General features: G+C 44.3%; 1 protein-coding gene across 7 annotated transcripts in view; it reads right to left on the reverse strand.

Annotated features, from left to right (window-relative positions):
* Nucleotides 1-932: 932 nt before the first annotated feature.
* Nucleotides 933-21,288, reverse strand: part of LOC107378123 (kelch-like protein 29) — a 404,331-nt gene continuing 383,975 nt past the window's right edge. For all 7 annotated transcript variants that reach the window (XM_070545020.1, XM_070545028.1, XM_070545022.1 and 4 more), the window contains 3 exons: nucleotides 20,671-20,864; nucleotides 3,913-4,057; nucleotides 933-1,345 (listed from right to left, as the gene is read on the reverse strand). In XM_070545020.1, coding sequence (XP_070401121.1) covers nucleotides 1,162-1,345; nucleotides 3,913-4,057; nucleotides 20,671-20,864 — 523 coding nt within the window. In that variant the 3' untranslated portion in view covers nucleotides 933-1,161. The remainder of the gene's footprint in view (nucleotides 1,346-3,912; nucleotides 4,058-20,670; nucleotides 20,865-21,288) is intronic.

Genomic DNA, 21,288 nt, shown 5'->3' on the forward strand with positions numbered 1-21,288 from the left:
ACTCGACCAGCTGGTGCTTAAGTTCTGGTTTATGTTGGGTTCCATAATAACAACTGTTCATTTCTTCTGTTGGGCACAGATTTACAGACATACTGTGACTCCAGTCTATCAGGATTTTGTTCTTTTCTAAAAACATTTATACAGAATTGCTTTCAGGTTTTAAAATATACATATTTCCGTCCCGTATTTACAGAACACCAACCCATCGTTGGTGGGTTGCATTAAAACACACTGTAGAAAGCAGAAAAGGGAGGAAGAGGAGTTGATGAATCACAAAGAAACCATGGATCAACAGATATAACAGTTACCGGTGAATATTGTGCTTTTTTCCAGAGGAAATGTCCCAACTTGAATATTGGATCAGAAGTCAGCAGAAGCAGGAATTTCCTCTTTCTCTCGTTGTTTTTTTCCTCCAGAAAGCAAAAATGTGGTTAAAGGTAGAAACCAGATATCTCTATCGCGCTGGAATTGCACAACAACGAAGGAAAATTCTGAATTTTCTCCTCCTAAACCCTGCATGACCCAGAGGTGATCTTTATTTCCTGTTGATGGGTTGCTGGGTCACAGAGAGTTCACAAATCTGGTTTCAAAATCACCTCATAAACCCACACGGAGGGAATTTTTGTTTCCTGACCCAGTGAAGAGAGCAGAACCCCTCAAAACTGTTTTCTACGGCCGTGCAGATGTCACCAATGAGAAGCATCGAAACGTCTGCTCATCAGCGTCCATAAAACCCACGGCTGTCAAATGCACTCAAAGCAACTAAAACGTGGACCTTTAATGGCTTTCGCTGAGGTCAGGGTGTGCCACAACCAGACGGCAGCGTGGTGAGTTCAGAGATCAGGAAAAGACGGAACTGAAAGGAGGGCTTTAAACCAAATGAGTAGGAGGGTCCCTGTGCCGGTTGGATGAGAATGAACTACAACCGTGACGTGTGCGGACTGGAGGTCAGGCTTCGTCACCTGCATGGCTAAAGTAGCTGAACATGAGTACATTCTGCACAGGGCTCTGTTTGGAGAACGGGGGAGGGGCTAACCGTGCGGATCAATGCCAGCATCAAGTCCAGGGGTCGCAGACCGACCCGGCTCTGAGCTGCCATCACGCAACGTCCCACAACTGGAGCTCAGCTGGTGTTTGGTGGCGACCCAGTCCGAGCAGATGTCAGCCGCTCTGGATGTACTTTTTGATGACGACGCAGCCGTGTCTGAAGAGCGGGCAGGGCAGTGACTGCAGGAGCGTCCAGGTGTTGGTGCAGGGGTCAAACGTCTCCATGTTGTTGAGCGCCGGACCCTCGCTGCTCACGATGCCTCCTGTGGCGTAGATCTTCCCGTCCAAGATGGCGGCGCTGCAAACACACACAGGAGTTTTAGAGGTGTACCCTTGTAGGATGCCTCTGTCGATGCAGATTACAGCCCAACAGAATTATAATCTAGGATTAACAGCAGGTCGACTTGATCTGCTGGAACCTCATCGAGATCTCCCTTACATTTTATTTGTTCTCATTTAATCATATTTTGAGAGGTGCCATATAAAATATTTTCTTTGTTCTAAACTAATTCCTCTCAATTAAAAATAGACTTTCTGGATTTAGTCCGTATCCTGATGATCAGAGCTCAACAGTTACCTGCTGGTCCAGATTACGGTTAATTCTGATTTATTTTACGATTAATGGAATAAAAATTTCCACATGAACTATTTGTTTATTAAAGTAGTACTAAGTAGTGGATGAATGTGCTGGCCTTCCCCTGACATCAGGACATCCTGGCACTGCCAGTAATTATATTTATTGTCAAGTTAACTTAATAATAATGCTAGAAACCTGGCGCTGTTTGGACGGCTCAATAATAAGAGGTCAAAATGACCAAAACATCCCTCCGTGTGAGAATCAGCTGCTGCTGTGGGACAAATGAAAATGCTGCGAGCCACAGCAGCAGTAGTACGGCTCACGTTGTTGACCAAAATCTGACAGAGGGGTCGCACAAATCTCAGCAAACACGCTGATCGCCGTGCTGGGGGCTCCGTTCTGCTCATGATCGTTTGACAGCACCAACACATGCTCTCAACATGGCAAACACTGCTAAGGTAAAAGAAAACAACGTGCTATCTCACACCGCGCACGAGAACGAGCTAATAAAAAAAGGCAAATATCAGAACAAATGCGCTCATGTGATATGAGCAACAGAAGCAAGAGTTTGTGTGCGGAAAGGATTTAAACTTGGCTCGTGAAGCTGATTAGAGCTTTGTACTCCTATTGGGGTTTGGCATGATCTGCATTTACATAAGGTGCACGCTCAGAAACGCACGCAAACAACACGCGGTCCTCCTGCACAAATTCTACCCACGGCTGGGACTCAGAAAAGATTATTACATAAAGCCTGAATCTACTCAGAGACGAATGCACGGCTGATCCAAAACGGGGAGGGCACGGGGCTGAGCCTGGAGCGGCTGCTCCTGATAGACGGTGGGGGTGGATCGCTGCTCTCCTGCACGCTGACCTGCCAGGCTTCATCCTTGGCGCTCGAGCGTTTCTCACGGCAGCTTGTTGTTCTCCCTCCCTCCCTGTTGTGTCAGACTTAGTTAAATGTAGCAGAACAGCTGCCTGGTGCGTGCTGGTGTAGCTCATCAATAACTCTGACAACATGATTTATGCTGCACTTTCTGCACAGAAGATCACCATGTGTAGCTGCCTCCCAAACGTACTTCATGCATACTTTTGTTTTTAAAACGGATACAAAAAAGTCTCGGATCAGAAAACTTAAGTACAGGAGGCATCGGGCTGCATGGTGGCGCAGTGGTTAGCACTGTTGCCTCGCAGCATGAAGCTTGCAGGTTCAAAACTCGGCTGCGGCCTTTCTGCGTGGAGTTGCGTGTTCTCCCCATGCATGCGTGGGTTTCCTCCGGGTACTCCGGTTTCCCCCACAGATCACAACATGCCCTATAGGTTGTAAATTGTAAGTCGCTTTGGATAAAAGCGCCTGCTAAATGAATAAACATAAGTATTTGGCGAACTGCACACATCTCGGTGGCTCGACTTGACTGGAGTATTAAGGTGTGATGCCGCTGCTCTTACTACTTCGTGCTTGTCACCTCGCTCGATTGATTACACGTCACCTTCAACGAGCAACGAGTTAATTTGTCCCTGAAAATCGCACATCAGACAATTTAACGTGTCTGAAAATCCAGATTTTTGATCGTAACCAGAGCAGTGCTCTTAACACACCACACACAGCAGGAATATCTGTTAAGATTGTCTTTAGATCATTACGGTAATCCGGCTCCTTCTTAAAATTGTCCAAAGTGGAGGATTGGGTCAAAAATCGGCACAATTAACCTGTGAGAAACATGCAAGAACAGGAAATCTATTAGGCGGTAAATAATGTTTTATGGTGCTGTTCTTCAGTCAGAGTTCAAAAGTCCCACCAAAGGAGAGAAATAAGACAAAAAAAAGGAAATTAGCTAAATGTCACTGTAATAATCCAAAATAGACCAAAGGAAAACTGATTCACTCAAATGGTGTGCTATTAAAGACTCTCAGCAGGCAAATCTAAATATCAAACCCGTGGAACGGTTAGACTTTGTCCCACCAAGGACAATCTTTCTCTAAGGAGTTGCATCATTCTGGAAACACCCAGAGCTGCTTTGTTCACGTTTTAATTAAATAGCCTGAATACGTTTCCCCTGTCTTTACCTGAAGCACAACTCAAAGAATGGCAGATTAATAAGAAACTTCATTATTCTTGTTTTGTTTTGTTTGAGGCGGTGCAATTATGTCCTCTTTCTAAAAGGCTTTTAGGGAGGGGGAGGTGCCACACAGATCAGATCTGCTGGATTTAAGAAGAACATCTTTAGAATGCCACACCAGGGGATTTTTATCTTTTACGTACGGTAGCTGCTACGTTAATTATCTCTTACCTGCAGAACTGCCGAGAATGATTCATGTTGGGACCGGCCTTGATGTTGCCTTTGTCTGGGTCGTAGATGGTGGTGGCTCGCGCGTAGGCTCCTCCCAGGATGAATATTAAACCGTTTAGACTCACTGCAGGGGCGTATTTGTTATCTAAAGATATGCAGAGAGAGAGAGAGAGAGAGAGAGAGAGAGAGAGAGAGAGAGAGAGAGAGAGAGAGAGAGAGAGAGAGAGAGAGAGAGAGAGAGAGAGAGAGAGAGAGAGAGAGAGAGAGAGAGAGAGAGAGAGAGAGAGAGAGAGAGAGAGAGAGAGAGAGAGAGAGAGAGAGAGAGAGAGAGAGAGAGAGAGAGAGAGAGAGAGAGAGAGAGAGAGAGAGAGAGAGAGAGAGAGAGAGAGAGAGAGAGAGAGAGAGAGAGAGAGAGAGAGAGAGAGAGAGAGAGAGAGAGAGAGAGAGAGAGAGAGAGAGAGAGAGAGAGAGAGAGAGAGAGAGAGAGAGAGAGAGAGAGAGAGAGAGAGAGAGAGAGAGAGAGAGAGAGAAAAAACACAGCTATTGTTAAGATGTCATTCTCACATACAGCAGGCATTTCCATTAAGTTTAATGGCATCAATTTGTTCTTTTCCCCCTTTTCACCACCTCTCCGGTCCTTGTTTTGAATGGAAAAAACTCCAATAATCAAAATTCTGCTTATCACTCTATAGATATGCCCTTCTCACAATTGGTTTAAAAAACAGATTGGATACCTATACAGAAGAAAAGGTGCAGTCCATAAATCACAGAGGCTTTATTGGGTTCTGCTCCAAAATATGTTTGGGCATGGAGGCAATATGGAAGAGTTCCCCAAGTCCCAATAATTCAGAATTGCATTGGGCCCACTGGCACTTCCATAGATTTATATGAGAAGCAAAGAAAAGGGAATGCACATGTAGTTGGCAATACATGAGTGAACAGGTGGGATAATGGAAACCGTGCATATTGTATAATTCAGTGTGGGTGAAGAAGAAAAAACGGGCACAACTGCAGAGTTATAGATGATGGGAACCCAAATGAAACCGTGGTTTGTGCCAAACGACGCTGCTGGAAACCTGCAGCGGCGGCGGCGACCTGTGTAAGGAAAGAGGAAGTACGTTTCAAACTCAGCTGGCCAATTTCCAAGCACCATGAATAATGCACAGACACAACAGATCACGACATCCCTCATCAAAAAACAGACAGCAGTAGGAGTTAAGTCTAAACAGCGGTAGCGGAACCAACCCCATCCCTCTCTGCAGCTCGGCCCAGCTGCTGAAGCCAGGCAGCCATGTTTAATTAACAGGTCAGATCAGGAGTCGAAGGTGCGTCTGATTGCCGCACCAGAGGCTCCGTTTGCACCTATCTGGGCTTTGAACTCTGCACTAATTGCTTTGTGTTATCTTCACACACACAAAGTAGTCACGCTGATGTTGTGCAGATGTTTACACTGCCCACCATCTTAAGTGTTAGCATGCTAATTAGCGCCTGTCAGAGTCCTGCAGAGGCTGGTGTGAATACCAGTTACATCATAAACCACAGGTCTGGACAGGGTTGAGCTGTGAGCAGGGTTATCACAGGTCATCCTGGTATCCATCCCTTTTTACAGATTATCCAAGGTCAGGATGAAGATCCAGACAGGAAAACAGCAATCCCACTCCTGTGAGATCCTAAGGTGTTCCCAGGAAAGAAAGAATTTAGAAGTCCCCCAGTGAGTTCAGGATCTGCCCCGTGGTCACCTCCTAGGGGGACATTCTGTCTCTTGTTAGGTCTCAGTCGGATCCAAGCCGGCTCGTAGGAAGCTCTTCTCAGCCACGTGTATGCACGATCTTCTTCTTTTGGTCATGATCCATATGTGAACGTTGGACAGTAGACCAACCAGTCAGTGAGTCTTTTGCTACACCTGCTGCTACTTAAAAGATGGACGCACCACTCTATACTCCAGCCACAGGCCCTAATTCACCCTAGGGACAAGACACTGGGACTTTCCTCCAGCTGGGGCTAAGACTGACTCTGGCTAACTATGTGAAGAGACGTCCGTTGTCGTAATTTGGCGCTATCTAAATAAACTGAACTAACAGAAGACTGATATTCCCAAACCAGATGCCCTCCTCTCCTGAACTACACCTGGCGATCCTGTCCACGGACACAAGACAGGATCCTTAATCAGGTGATGGTGGCGACACTTCCTTTTACCCGCGGATAAAAGGAAGTGTCGCCACCATCACTGGCGATCTCTGAGGATGGCTGGAGCTACTAGCTGAAACACGTATGGTAAATAAATAATTTTTACTAAACTGTGTAAGAAAATAATAGTAATAATAATTTTTCCCATGTAAGGAAATGAAATTGAGAATTAGGGTTACCTATGTTGTTGAAACGTTACGAGTGATTTTTTTTGCACCTAATAAATACTCTCACCCAGCCTGTAGAGCACGGGTTTCAGACTCGATGAGGAACAGAAAGCTTCACCCTACTGCATGAGGCTGGGCCACTACTTAAAAGTCATCAGTGTTTCCTACAAAGAGCTGAAACCAGTGAAATCTTCAACCACAGGCAGATTTGGCTACCCGAGCACATTACATGCTAATGTAACTCCCAGTTTGTCCAGCCATAAGTTTAAGCGTCAACAAGCCAACGTAACTTCTGCAAGTTGTTCAGATCAACCAACTGCATCAGTCAACTTATATATTTGTCCCCTGAAAAATGATGAAACTCAATATTTGGACTCCCCTCTAATGTCCAGAACAGTGTATGAAGTGGGCATGTTGGGGGGGTGGGGGAACCTTTGGTAATCGCAGCATCCCCTACTTTTTCTCCAGGGAAGAGCCAAAGGGAACATGGCCATGGGCCTTCCCCAGATCTACAGAACACATGTGGACCATTAAACCAAACAGAGTCTATAGTTGTTGAATTATTTCATTCAAAGTCACAGAATTTAACCTCATGAAAGCAATGAGTTTGAAGTCATAAGTGATCGGTCCTCCTGGGACCAACGTGTGCATTTGAAATTTCACGGCATCCCACTGAGCTCTTGACCTGATTTCAGTGTTGTGGCTGTGATTTCTCACAGCCCTTGATGTCTGCTGCTAAATATAACTCACTTCCAACTACATGAGTTTAACTCTTTATTAGGTCGTCGGCACCATGTGGTTACAAACCCTGTGTTCACTTTCTTCTTATTCACTAAAGTCTTAGTATGTGCCTGTTTTTAATCCTACACACACACTCACCCACTAAGGATGCATATCTTCATAAACGATAGAGTCGGAGACCCCCTTGGTTGCACAATGCCTGTACATCATTGGCGTCCAACTGGATTTACTTTTTAAAGAGGCCCTTCACTGATGAACCACTTTTTACTTAATATTTTTGAAAATGATCGATCGCTTGGAGTTTAACATACGGGCTGAACATCTCCTACACCTTTCTCCTGCTTCATTAGCTTATGATAGAAAATCTAAGATCTGACTAGCCTGACAGATCTACGTCACACTGTCGTGGACTCACGATGAGGAAGGCTGCTGTTGCTTTAGTGTCCAGGAAAACAGCAGAGAACGTGTTAGTAGAAGCTAACCGTTAGCATTAGCAACTCCACCACACAGCAGAACTCCTTCGAGTGGGTGTTATTTGTGGAACTAAAACTGAGAGCAAACCGAGTCTGTGGTACAGTCATATTGCTATTAGCCAATCTGGGAAGAGATGTCCAAATATCAGGAGATAAGAGTCCAAATCCTGCCGTCTGAAGCTACTTTCTCTTCTGGCTGAATTCTCCATGCTTAAAGAGGCACGCTGGAGCTTTGTTTCCCCAGAGTACGACTTACAAGGCATTCAGTCCTGCTATAGACCACTGCTAATAAATCAAAAAATATGACTGAAGTATTCATGGAGTGAAAGTCAATCCAAGAGTTGGAAGGAGCTTGTGAGATTGGTGTGTCAAGACTCGGATCAGGATAGGAGAACGTTTCTTCAACATCAAAAGACCCCAAAGCAAAGCAGCCACTAACGTGAGCTAATGGTTTGGAAAAGGCAACCAACCTTGATGCATCCATCAGTTTGTGATGGACAAAAAGGTCTATGTAAGTATATCAGGAGACATCTTTTAGAATTATGACTTCCACATGAGCAACCCCTTGGGACCATGCCAACGCCCGATGACTTTGTCCATGCAGGGACTCGTACATAAGTGTGCAGTCTATCTACAGTCCCTCCAGACAGCTCTGAATCACTGCAGAAACAAGGTAAAAGCCCTGAAGCGCCACAGGCAGAGTTTGGTGAAGCCTCTCTGGAGAGATGTGCGCCACCGACACTCCGACCTGACCAAGCTCCCAGAAGAATACTCGAGAGAAAACGCCAAACCTTCCATTAAGATTCACAAAACAGGTAAATAACAAATTGTACTGTGAAGAACTGTGTGCTGACTGACAGGAAGAAGCAAACGAGTCCATGTTCCCTGTGATGAACTGTGAAAGGCTTGAAAAGGTCAGAGGTCTCATTTATCAAGCTTGCTTACGTACAAAACGGGGTCGGAAAACTGCGTGAGCAACTTTCCACGCAAACTTTGGGAATTATGAAAGAAAACTTAGCGGAAAAATGTGCACAACTTTAAGTTGACTAAGGACCTGGCTTACGCACATGTTGGACATGGAGAGCACCTGCAGTGCTGCTGCTGAGGATACAATTATGAAATCCTGCAGCATTATCACTTGTACTGCTTCATTTTCACACAGAAAAAGACCCCCCACATGCACACACACGTGCGTGTACACACACATGCATGCACGTGCACACACACACACACACAGTGTGAAGCGCAGAATATGGAATGCAGAATATCAGCAGGGGGACAGATTGAGACAGAATGTCATGCGTCTGTGACAGTGTGTCCTGTCACTGTGACCCGATTGATGATGCGCCCTGGCTACTTTTACAGGGGAGATCTCCGTTTGGGTGACTGGTTAGCACGCGGGAGGCTGGGGATTGAATACCGATTGGACCATGTTTTTTATATCCGCCACAGATCTCTCTGAAGAATTCACAACATTGACGGCTTCAGCAACGCTGTGCCACTCCGTGGATTTTCTCTTATTTGTTTTGCAAAAGCACTTCCTTTCATTTCTCCACCTCACCCACAGGTACCTCAATTTCTACTTCTGTGAAATTGCGCTTCCTTGATCTGCCTTGATCTACGGTCGTCATCGTCATTGGTGGAGCGCTGCAACAGCCGGCTTATGTATATGCATGAAGTCCACAAGGCACTTTGCATTGACTATTTATGGCAGTAAGTGGGCGTGGTGAGGGCGGGATGTGACTAAAATGCAGCTGAGAAACATTCTTGTTCGTCTCCGATTTATGAAGCGGAGATTGCGTGCAGCTGTGCGTACTCCATGTTTGATAGATCACAAACCTACTTGGCGTGAGTACATATTTTTTGCTGAGCTTACGTACGGTTTTAGTAAGGATTCTACGCCATGTTTGATAAATGAGACCCCTGATCACCATGTCAGCCCAGTGTCTTGATGGCAGAATTAATGGAGATCAGCGTGACTGAAACGTTTCACTAAATGTCACCCAAGGGAGCAACCACCGTGTTGGAAGGAAAGTTTAAAAGCTTCCCAAAACATAAATCAAGACAATCCATTCTGTAGCTGTTGGTTAAAGCAGTGGAGTGGTGCTGAACATGGATGAAACACTTCACGTTCCTTCTCTGTGAATTCATTCAGAACCAGATCGACCAGAGCCTGAAGCTTGGGTTTCTACCCCGTGGAACAAGTCGTCACTGATTGGTCCCCTCTCACGTTCTGCCAGACGGTTTTATTTTCCTCTCCTACCTTCTTCATCTCATTGATATGCCGCCGTCAGTCTTTGTGAGTACATGTGTGTGTGCCAGCGTGGCCGTGTGTATACGGTGTTTTGTGTTCGGTCCCATAAACACAGAACACTCATTTCTCACCGCTCGGCGCCTGAGGCAGAATAATAACAGGATGCTGTCAAAGGGGAAACCTCTCTCTCTCTCTCTTGCTTCCCTCCACAGATGCTCTCACCATCACTTCCCGCCTCTCCTCTGTGGACAAACAGTAAGCACCGAGTTTGAGCACTTCGAAGGAGGAACAGGCAGGTTATCTCACTTCGTTTTGGCAAACCTCAAGAGGACGGCTGCTGGGGGCTGCACCCCCACCTCCCCCTACTTTGCTTTTGTTCTTATCTCTTTGGCCTTCAAGTGCGCAAAAGCAGCTGCTTATTGCTGAGGCAACGCTGAGGAGTGCACACGCGGCGCCTGTGTCAGCTGAAAAAAACATTCTTGGTGTTTGCAGAAAAAGGAAACGCCGGTGATATATGGAGGCGAAGGCTGAACAGACCTAAAAAGGCTCTAGGCAGATCAATATTTGAGCAGGCGGGAGGGATTCCTCTGTCTGGCTTCACTGCTTTAAGATTAGAAAAGTCCTAACAGAACCGAAAACACATCAGAATAAAAAAAATTCTAGATGATTTTTATTTGTTATGACCAGGAAGATGTAATATTCTATATAAATATAAATTATTATCAGAAGATTCTAGGATTTAATTCAGAAGATCTAGGTTCTTTGCTTTTTCAGCGATCAACCACACTTTGTGTTATTTCAAGAAAGAGTTAGGTTTATAAAAGTAAGAATTTATTTTACAAACAATTAAAACATGACTAATTAACTAAGCATTTACTGTGAGTGGATGTAACTAAACGTGATGAAGGAACCTATGTGTGAATGCGATGTCGGTCAGAGCTTCCTCATCAAAGTAAGCTGAGTTCTGGTGAAAAGAATTTGGTTTGCTCTAAGCTATAAAGTTGTTATCATCAGAAGAACATCAGACGCGATCTGTCATGTCTACTTCACCCGTTTTGGAGAGACCCTCTTGGTGGATCCGAAAGTCGCAGGGGTCGGCTGACCTCTGGCACCGGAGGGCTGTAGAATACCGTGGTACCGACTCTTCCGTCCAGAGATGTCTCGGGTCACAACAGCTGGAAGGAACTGTGCGTCTGGCGGACTCTTAAGGAGTCTAACAACATCAGCTTTGTTTCTGCAGGAACTGTTTGCTCATCAGCTTTGCAGGTGCAAAAAGGTTTTGACGACGTGTCAAAATCTCTGATGGTTTCCTACAGGCGGCCAGTCTGAGCGATTCTCTAAAACTGTCGGATCACTCGGGATTATCCAGTTTTAAGGTTTTGATGTAATGACTTGCACAGCCAATCAGAGGCTGACAAGTTTGAGAGATGTTACCAAGACAACTCAGAAACACACCTTCTTGATACAGGATGTTCTGACTGGTTTAAAAGTCTCTATGTGTTGGACTTTAACTTAACTGTACTTATAATAATAATAATGCATTGAACTTATATAGCGCTTTTCTAGACATCCAAAGACGCTTTCACACACTCTCACATTCACACACTGCTAGTGATGGTAAGCTACTTGTAGCCACAGCCACCCTGGGGAGGTCTGACAGAGGCGAGGCTGCCATTTGGCGCTGTCGGCCCTTCTTACCACCACTAACACAAGCAAGTTGGGTGAAGTGTCTTGCCCAAGGACACAACAGCAGGATACCCCTGGCGGGAGCTGGAATCAAACCCATGACCCTCCGATCATGAGGCAATCCGCTCTACCACCTGAGCTGCTGCTGCCCCCCATACTTGTTATGGTGTGAATGCAGGTGTGAGGACCTCATCGTGTAAACATGCTGAACACACTGCAGTGATAGACATAACATAACATCCATTCAGTGTGCACATATTAATGAAGCATTTCATTATACTATAATTATAAGTAGTAATAAACAAATGTTTATTTAATGATTATCTGGATTATAAGTCATGGAAGAAGTTCATATTGATTTAGGAAATCATTCTTGATTTTAGCAACTGATTGGAGCTGGAGTTCTTCCTTCTGTGGAGGCAGGAAAGAAAGTTATTGTTTATCTTTCAGAGCTGCAGAGTCTGTGAGCCCCAGCTGGTATGAAGGCAGGCTCATTTAAAGGGAACACGTGCAGTGTTGTGTCTCCTTTCTGACCAGATGTTGAATAGATGTTGAAAGGTCAGACTGTACCTAAAGTGACCGTTGCTGGACGCTACAAAGGTAAGGTATTAACAGTCGTTATAGCTGCAGGGCGACACGAGCTGACACACATCTCACACATCCATGAAAATACTTCATCGCCCAAGTCTGGTGCACCTGCTGGCTGAGGTCAAGGACGCCAAACGAATAAGTCCTTGTTCTCCCAGATCCTCCCTTATCTCGCCCCTACATCAGCAGGAGGAACATCACGTTCCCACTATCAAACCGGTCCTGATGGAGACGAGACCGCAGCTCTGATAAAGCTTTCCCCAAGTCATCATTGTTACATCAGCACGGAAACATGGAGTCACTCACAGGTGGAGGAGGAACGCCAAGGAATAAACATCCCATCTGAGAGACGGAGGGGAGGGTGAGGGATGGAGAAAACAAAGAAGCTCGAGTTCCTCAGCTTTAAGCTCAGATAAGATCTCAACAAGTTCATTAGAGCAGCAAAAATATCTTCTGAGATTTACACGCAGAGTTCTTTTATGTGGCGTGGGAAACCTTTGAAATGATGCTCCAAACTAGCAGAAAGAGGATGACGATGGGGGCATGACCAATTAGGTAGCCATGGAAACGCTCCACCCTGCCTCCCCCAGCCTGGTCCTCTCCTCACCACCTCCACGAAGAATCTAAACCTGCCCGACTGACACGTCGTTTTTCGGGAGTAAATGTTCCGCGGTCAATTTCCCGATAGAGCAGCAGGGGCGCCGCGCTTCGGCTCTCGGGTCCGTGGAGTGGCCGGGTCTGTCAGCTGGTGTGTGTGTGTGGAGGTAAACACCAGGAGGCAGAAGGTGTGTGTTTTTCTATATGGCTGTGGAATATTAGGTGACAAATCTGTTTGTGAAGGGTCACGTCATGAAAATTTAGAAAAATAAAAGCGGCTTTCTCTGCTAGACTTGAAAAAAAAAACACACCTAAAAATCAATATTTGGGGGTAATTAAAAAAAAACCTGAAAACGGGACCAAACATTCCTGGATTTCTAAAACTTTCTAAAAGAAGTTTTATTCGAAACGTTCACAATAGCGCCCTGTCATTCATCGATCCAGAAATAGAGCCGTTTCTCTACAGAGCAAGGTAGAACTAACTTTCAAGGCTTGTTTTTCTTTTAGGAAAAAGTAAAAAATAAATAAATAAACAATGGTAAGAAAGAGCTCATAAATCAAGTGTGTCATGAAGAAAAATCTGAAGTCTGCAGATGCGCTAATGGCCCTGTGAGTATGCATGAGCACAGTGGTGCTTTGAGCTAAATACAAGCTTCTGCATTCTAACAGTTGAATGTTGACGTTTGGACAAAAACACACTCCATGCTCCACATCACAGACGTGGGCGGGTGTGTAAGCGCTCAAAAGAAACTCTGCAGAAAGAATCTAGTCAAAAACAAGAGGAGCTCCCTAACGGTTCCTGCTGAGGACAACATTTAGTACTCGTGTTTAAAATCGTGGTGATCCGTTAGGACTGTACAATAATCACGCGTTTATTTGTATGTTCAAATCAAACTGTATTTATGAAGCGCTTTTCATGCAACTCAAAGTGCCTTACAGATCAAAATGACCCCACATAACCCTCATTCCCATCCCTACCCCAGAAATACATTTTTTCATGTGGCTGATCGATCCCACCTGTGAGTGAAACGGTCATTCTGTGGTTTGACACAGAAACTAAAACTAAATCCCAGACTAGGTGATGAGGAATTTAAGTCTCTGACTCACCTATACATCTGCTTTTACATTTAAATAAGATTGTTTGTTGCCTTGCTGTAGCTAAGTAGCTAAGATGTTACCGTACATTAGCTTTGAACAGACTTTCTGATCATCCCCCCCGGCTCAGTAGGCAGAAGGGGTGTAAAGTTGTCCCGTTTGAGCTGTGACAGCTGGTTTTTACACGTTTTCCATCTCTAAAAGCCCATAAAAAGAGGATTTGCACAAAGTTAACTAACATGGACCAGAAGATTCTCACATCTTTCTAGAGAAGCTAGAATTGTTCAAGGAATGACAAAAACGCCATACTTGCAGCATCAGTGACCTTAAGGACTTGTTGCATGCTGAATTTTTCAAATGTCCACTATTTCTGGTGTGAGCGACACAAAAAGTAGTGTTTTTGGATTGAGACGAAGGCCCAAAACACAGAGGCAGATATCTAAAAAGCTTTACATTTTGGTCATTTGCGTAAGCTGACCTGGTAAGAATGACGCTATGAGAGCTTAGCTCCTGGGAAAGTGTTGGGCAGTGGTCAGTGTTCCCGCTGGGTGGACGAGTTTTTCAAAGACAAAGACAGAAGTGGACGGATGGAAGCAACAGAACTGTTGAAAGGGCATGAGTAACACTTTTCACGAGAGATATGGAGTCGGTGTTTGTGAAACCCATTTGCAGTTAAAGCAGGAGACGTTCCACACGGATGGAAAACACACACACACACACATGCTAGGCTGTATTTGTGTCGGTCAATAAGACAGTGCTGAGAGACTTCGAGAGATGAGGGAAACTGGGGGGGTATAGATGAAGAGATGGAGGGTTCTAGGAGCACTCCCCACCGGCTGGCTAAAATCCTTGCCGGCCCAATTTCACAGGAATCACTAAAGCCATCCATTATCTCCCGGCTCGTTGGCGATGAATGTAAAAAAACGCTAAATGTTCTGTTTTTGATCTAGCGCCTTCTAGGGTTTTGCAACCCCCCAAGGAACTTTACAACGCAACCAGCCATTCACCCATGCACACACACATTCACAAGTTGGGGAAAACGAGGCTAGTCCACCTTAATCACGTAAATGATGAACTTGTAAAAATCTAACCGGAGAGCCAAGGTAAAAAGAAATGTTAAGGCTGCTGCATCTGGCTCAATATGGTCACCATGGTAACCACCTGCCTCATTTAGGTACCATTGTAAACACTCCTGGGTCTCTCAGTCTCGGGCAGCAAACTTAATCACAGGTAGACACGAATGATGATTAACAGCTTCGGACAAGAAGCTGCTGTGTGAAAACTAAAGGCCATTTAAAAAAACAAGTCTTAGCACAAGGCTTGCTCGGATGGTCACACGTGTGAATTTTTATATTGCTTTGGTATTTAAAGGTATGACAGTTAAAAAGATCCTTCGCTTAAAGTGAGAAGAACACACTGAGCTAAAATATGACTTTCTTTATGTTTAGTTTCGGTGCAAACTCTGCACCCGGAGGTTTGACAGAAAACCACGAGTCCTGCAGAAGTCAGAGACACAGTTGGTGAAAGGAGACAAAAGTGTGCACATTTAAGATGTGTAAGGAAAGACTTGGAGTTTTAATAAAGCTCGAACATAAATGTAGAACTACAAAAATCCCAAAAGTTAAAATGTGATTGTGTAAAAACAACGAAGGCTGCGTTTTCTCACCAGATTCCCTAAAATCACCAAACAGGAAAAGTTTTATACGGTTTCCAACAAATGTCGTCTATGTAGTACAATATGCAGCTACCAAAATTCAGAGCACGTTATTCCCGATTTAATTGTGTGTTTTGGTGTACAATGTGCACATTTCTTTTAAAAGCTGCTGTGCGTGAAAACGGAAATATTTGTTACAGAAATCCAAAAAGATAGTAGTAAAGGTGCTTCATGTTAAGAGATGTTCGTGTTTACGGTAGCCCAGAAGGTTCAGCGAGAGACAACAGCTTCTGACAAAACGTCGTAACACAATAATAAAACTTACAACGGAGGTGATGCTGGACCTCATGCTACAATGGAAGTTATGCTAATGCCTTGATCGCACAAAAATGTGAGTACACTTCAGACGGTGTGTTCAGGATCGTAGGGGTTTACAGTATTTATGTGAGTCCAATGACCAAGATCTCATTTGCTTACATTTTTGGCGTAACTAGCATATTTGCCTAACTTTTTTTAGTATAATTGTTGGTTGACCACAGCTTCTGTTTTATATAGTTTTACTTTATAAAAAAAAAACTTTGTTAAAGTATTATTTCCGGTGTGGGGTCTGTTGTGGTATTTTGCCATTTTCGTTGCACACCTCCTGGGCCACCGTACATGTCAGTGTGGTAAACCATCTCAAGTCTCATTAGTAATCATCACACACTGGTGAAATGCCATCTCCACATTTGACCTGTCCCTGTGAGCTGCAGCAGCTCGGGAACTATTTGGTGGTTTAACCCCCAATCCCCTTAAAGCTGAGTGCCTAGCAGGTAGGCATTGGGTCCCATTTTTAAAGTCTGACTGGGATTTGAACCCTGATCTCCCAGTCCCAGGGTGGGCACTTATACCACTAGTAGGCCTGTTTGCACCATCACATCTCAGACTAGAAGGTAAACAGCCTTTCAGTGATGTACAAGAGTCACCAGTAAGTGAATTCTTATATGTTCTGTGTGAAAATGATGGTTTCCATATTCTGGATCAGAATCTATGTTGGTTCCCAGGGAACAATTCCCATTTAACAAAAAAATCCAAGAGCATAAAGCCTCGTGAACCCCACGGTAATCTCCACAGTGCTCTGACACACACTCACAGACAAAAAAGATTTCGTAAAGAGTTTAAACTCCACTTGCTTGTAATGGTTTCATCCAGGCTCCAAATGTAGAGCAAAAAAAGACTCAAAAATGTTCAAATCACAGCAATCATCCCTTTCAAGTATAGCTATTTGTTAAAAACCAGCCCGTGGAGAGGATATTTGCTCCTGGAACGCATCTGGTGGACCTTTGAATTACACACCGAGGTGTACTCTGTGTTTTTCCAGCTGCCCCAGAGTTATGGCGGCTCGCTCAGAGTATTTTTTGTGGCTCTGAATCCTTTAAAGGTCCCCGGTGGCTCGGGCTGTAATGCTCTCCCAGGTTTGGCCAATAACATGTCAGGAGCTGTGGTCCGCCTCACCTATCATTTCACAACGGCCTTTTTATTACATTGGCAGAGCAATAATGTGGGAAGAGAGGGGATGATGGAAAACACAAAAAGAGATGATAAGAAAAAAAGGAAGAGGGATGGAAAGGGTCACAACCTGATCAGTAAGTTGTTTATTTTTCTTGTCGTTGATGTGGGTTGAACTCTTCACTGAATTACACTTTTAGGACCGAAGCCACGCATGCACGCAAGGTCTCAATGGGCTCACTCTTCCATAAAGCTGGCTGCCTTTCCCCTTGGGCTCACAGAGAACACGGATATAAGCTCCGATCCATAAAACTGACCAACACGTGAAAAAGAGACATCTGCACTCTCACAGCTCGGCCGCGACGAGTTTATGGCGCCGGCTGAGGAAGTCAAGTACATGTAAGCAACAAAATGTGTTCAAGTGGATCAAATCATGGGATTGCTGTTGCTAGGCAACTATAATTGAGGGCCAGTGACTCCTTGTTACACTCTAATGTGATAGGCAGATGTGAATGTGTAAAGAAGTGAGCTGATGCCACTTCTGGCACATGCAACCACACAGGACCGTGCAGAAGATTGGAACCCCCCCCCCCCCCCCCCCCCCCCCCCACCCCCATGCTTCAATAACTCATGTTTTTCTTTAAGGTAAATGAAGAGTTCCTTTGGACTTTGGCAGCTTAATTTCCTGTCCGATGTCGGTACAAGATCTGCTCGGGTGCAAGATCGGCTCGGGGTCCTTCGACTGCCGATGATGTCAAAGTAGTTGATTGGCTGAACATGAATCTTACGGAAGTTACGCAATCACGTTACATCGTTATCACGTTACGTTGGTCCAGGCAAATTTTTCTGTTGGAAAGATGGACAACTTTTACAAAGAAATCCATCATTACCTCTTTGAAAATACACTTTTAGCATAGAGCTGCATGTATATTAGGGCTGAACAATTAACTGCATGTGCAACTAAATTGCGATGTGACAAAAGGAGATTTTCTAATCGCAAAGGCTGCAATTTCGCAGCGAGTGGTTAGCGCAATGCTAATATACGTGGAAAAACCCATAGTAATGCTAATGCTAATATCACCGATTACATTCTTACAAATTATGAATTAGAAACGTACCAAATGATTACATTTGGAGTCTAATAGAAAGTAAAACTACCATCAATCAAATAAGTACAGACAGGTATTTTAGTAAAGCCAGAACACTTTTAACTCCAGAGTTTTGGCTAGCAGCTATGAGCGTACCTGAACTACGCATGGACAAGATGTCAAAAACACTAAACACAAAATACTTCAATAAATGGGACACACTTCTTTCCTGCAAATACAATTTCACAGGTGTTGCTAATACCTATGATCCTTCAAGGGATGTGCTCAAAGAGGAGTTCAACATTATGAATAAAATATAGTGTTTTATTTTACAAATACCATTGTAAACACAAACTTACGTCGTAAGAAACATTATTTTAATAACGAAACTGCTAAATTCTTTCCAACAGTATAGATGTGTAGTGTATTTTGTCCGAGTGGGTTTGCCGTACTTTGACGTCATCGGCAGTCGAAGGACCCCGAGCCGATCTTGCACCCGACCAGATCCTGTACCGACACCGGTCTTTGTTTTCTGACCGTAACCACATATGAAAGACACATGTTCATCACCCTGTAAATTACACCGCCGCACACCCAGAAAATAGTCTACACGTAGATTTAACAAAGCAAAGAGGTACAAGCATCTCACTGGATAAATACTGCATCAGTGATCATTTTTCAACAAGCAACAAGTTATTTATCCTCAACTAAAGTCGTCATTTGCATGTTTTTACTGTGGGGGCGTCGGAATGAGTTCCCACAACATGGGAACAAACATCTCAGCTCTAAAGCCGATCTTCATCCGTATACATCACATGTCACGTCATCAGGAAGCAGAAAATCCATGTGTTCGGAGATCGTTTTGGGCCATTACCGTAAAATAAGAGATGCGCGAACCGGAAAAGCGTCTGCCGATCACAATTCGACAACGGATTACGAAAGAATGGATAAAGCTCGAAACGCGAGGATTCTTCCTGTTTGAAGAGGTGAGTCTCCTCTTTGTTTTGGTTGTTTTGGCGTCTACATCATCCTAGCGCGCAACGTTCTGCGACTCTTAAAAAAACAGCAAAAACGGTGAGAAACGCTGGCAGCGAACAGCTTTACCGATCAGGAAACGGTTGGCAGAGGACGAGTTAAGGAGAGTCAGATCATCGGTTTGCATCCAGCAGAGAAAATGTCTTAAGGAGATTGCAGAAACTACTATGCCTGGATAAAGAACTGACCAACACATTGTTAAAAACTGGGAACCGTGGTCTTGGAGGGAGAAAAGGAGTTGAAATACCATCTTGAAAGGTTGTGATTGCTTAAATGATTGGTGAAATCAAAGAACGACAGTATAACTCTAGGCTGCCTGATAGAGAAAGCCCTATTGAGAGTCAGCAGTCAGACTCTACCATCATCAAAAGTGTTGAAAAATGAATGCAACACTGGATGGAAATAAATGTTGTGGCATTGCAGAAGCTTTCTGATGCTAAAGGGAAAATCAAAGCAGTGTGGTTGATGGTCCAAACTGTTATTGTTGCTATTTTTCACATTCAAATAAATAAATAAATAAATGGAACTTAAAGGGACATTATGGAAGTTTGACAGTCAAAACATGTATAGAAATAATAAATGTCTTCTTCATACATTCTCCTGCAATGCCCTGGTCCTGTAGAATGAGCCCTGGCATTTTTACTGTGATTGCCTGTTTTTCTGTAAAATCACAGAAAAAGAGAGATGCTCGGGTCGAGCAGGCTGCTTCATGCGCGTTCACGCTCAGGCGTAGCCCGTAGCATTTGCTATCCGTAGCTTTAGCAGCAGAGAGAGAGGCAGTGCCACTTTGTCGCTGTTCCCAACACCTAGTGACGAACCTAGCTACGTTTCTGAGGACCCTTAGCTACTTTCTGTAGAACTTTCTTCTAGATATTTCCTGCAAATTAGCAACAAAATAGCCATTTTCACTCCGAACCGTTCTTTGGTTTGTCGTTGTTTCAGCTGTCATCAAGGATATAAAAGTTACAGATTGGATGTCACTGGAGCTGTAGCTCACCTAGTAACATGTTTGACTCTCATGCAGCAGACCTGGGTTCAAATCCGGTTGTGAACATAATTTGTCATTTAGAGTTTCTTTTTTACATTAATGGCATATTTTTTTACAGTAAGATGCCCAAATTTTTATTTGAGACTCGCCGAACGGCATTGAATTCACAGATAAAAAAGATGTGGGTTCAACTTTCATTTTGGAACAATTTTTCAAGCAAGGGAAGGGAATGATCTGAGCATGCAGGAGGACTGACCCATCATAAACCTTTGTCGGCTGTGCTGAAGAGAAAGGTACAGAACCAAATTATTTAATTAATTAGCTGCGTGTTCTCCTGTCCTCTGTCCTCCGGGCCACGCACACACACACACACACACACACACACACACACACACACACACACACACACACACACACACACACACACACACACGGGACTGTCTCAGCTGTTATTTTCATTAAGGAGTGTGCATGTACAGTGTGTACACCTCATGCACGAGCTTTCTTTTGAAGCTGCAGATACACGTTAGGCCTGAGTGGTGATCACGAGCATAAAAATTCAAACTTCCTTACAGTCCCTTTAAATAAAAAATGTTTATGTATCAATAAAACAGGTTCTTTCCTTGGGTTTCTGAGCATTTCATGACTGAATAATTTATAAGAACGTTTTAAAACAACCTGCAAAAACAATCTGGTATGTTTACGAGCTTCTCTTACCTATCATGGGTGATTCGATGAAACTCCAGGTGTTGCTCTGCGGTAAGTAGGACTGCAGGACACCCGCTGAGCGCCCGGCTTCGTTCACACCCCCAAAAACGTAGATCTTCCCTCCGCACACCGTGGCAGCAGCAGAATGAACCGGCTTAGGAAGAGGAGAAACCGTCTCCCACGTGTTGATTATGGTGTCATACCTGCAGAGGAGCAAACATCTTTTACTTGGATTTATACCAGAGAGAAGAACAGAGGGGCGGCGAGCCAACAGGGAGGTCAAGATTCAGACAAGTTCATATCGACTAGATAATGGAACAGTCACACACCGAGAGGTTACAGAAACACTCGGGTTTTAAACTTCCCTCTGCTCTGAATTCACGGTGAAACACTGGGGTTTGGCTGCAGAGCTGACAGATATAATTAGCCGAATGCCTCCACCACCAGGGAAGATGAAAAAGCCCGACTATTACATACAATGACAGCAATTAAAGCAATTACACAAAACAACATATGTTGGGAGCTACAAGCCATTAGTCTCCAGAGTTGGGCTGCGTGTCAGCGCAGAGTTTTGGACCTTTCTCAATGAGCGCTCTTTGGCAGAGACTTCAAGCTGAAAACTCAAAC

Source organism: Nothobranchius furzeri, chromosome 2 (genome assembly GCF_043380555.1).
Source record: "Nothobranchius furzeri strain GRZ-AD chromosome 2, NfurGRZ-RIMD1, whole genome shotgun sequence".
NCBI lineage: Eukaryota > Metazoa > Chordata > Actinopteri > Cyprinodontiformes > Nothobranchiidae > Nothobranchius > Nothobranchius furzeri.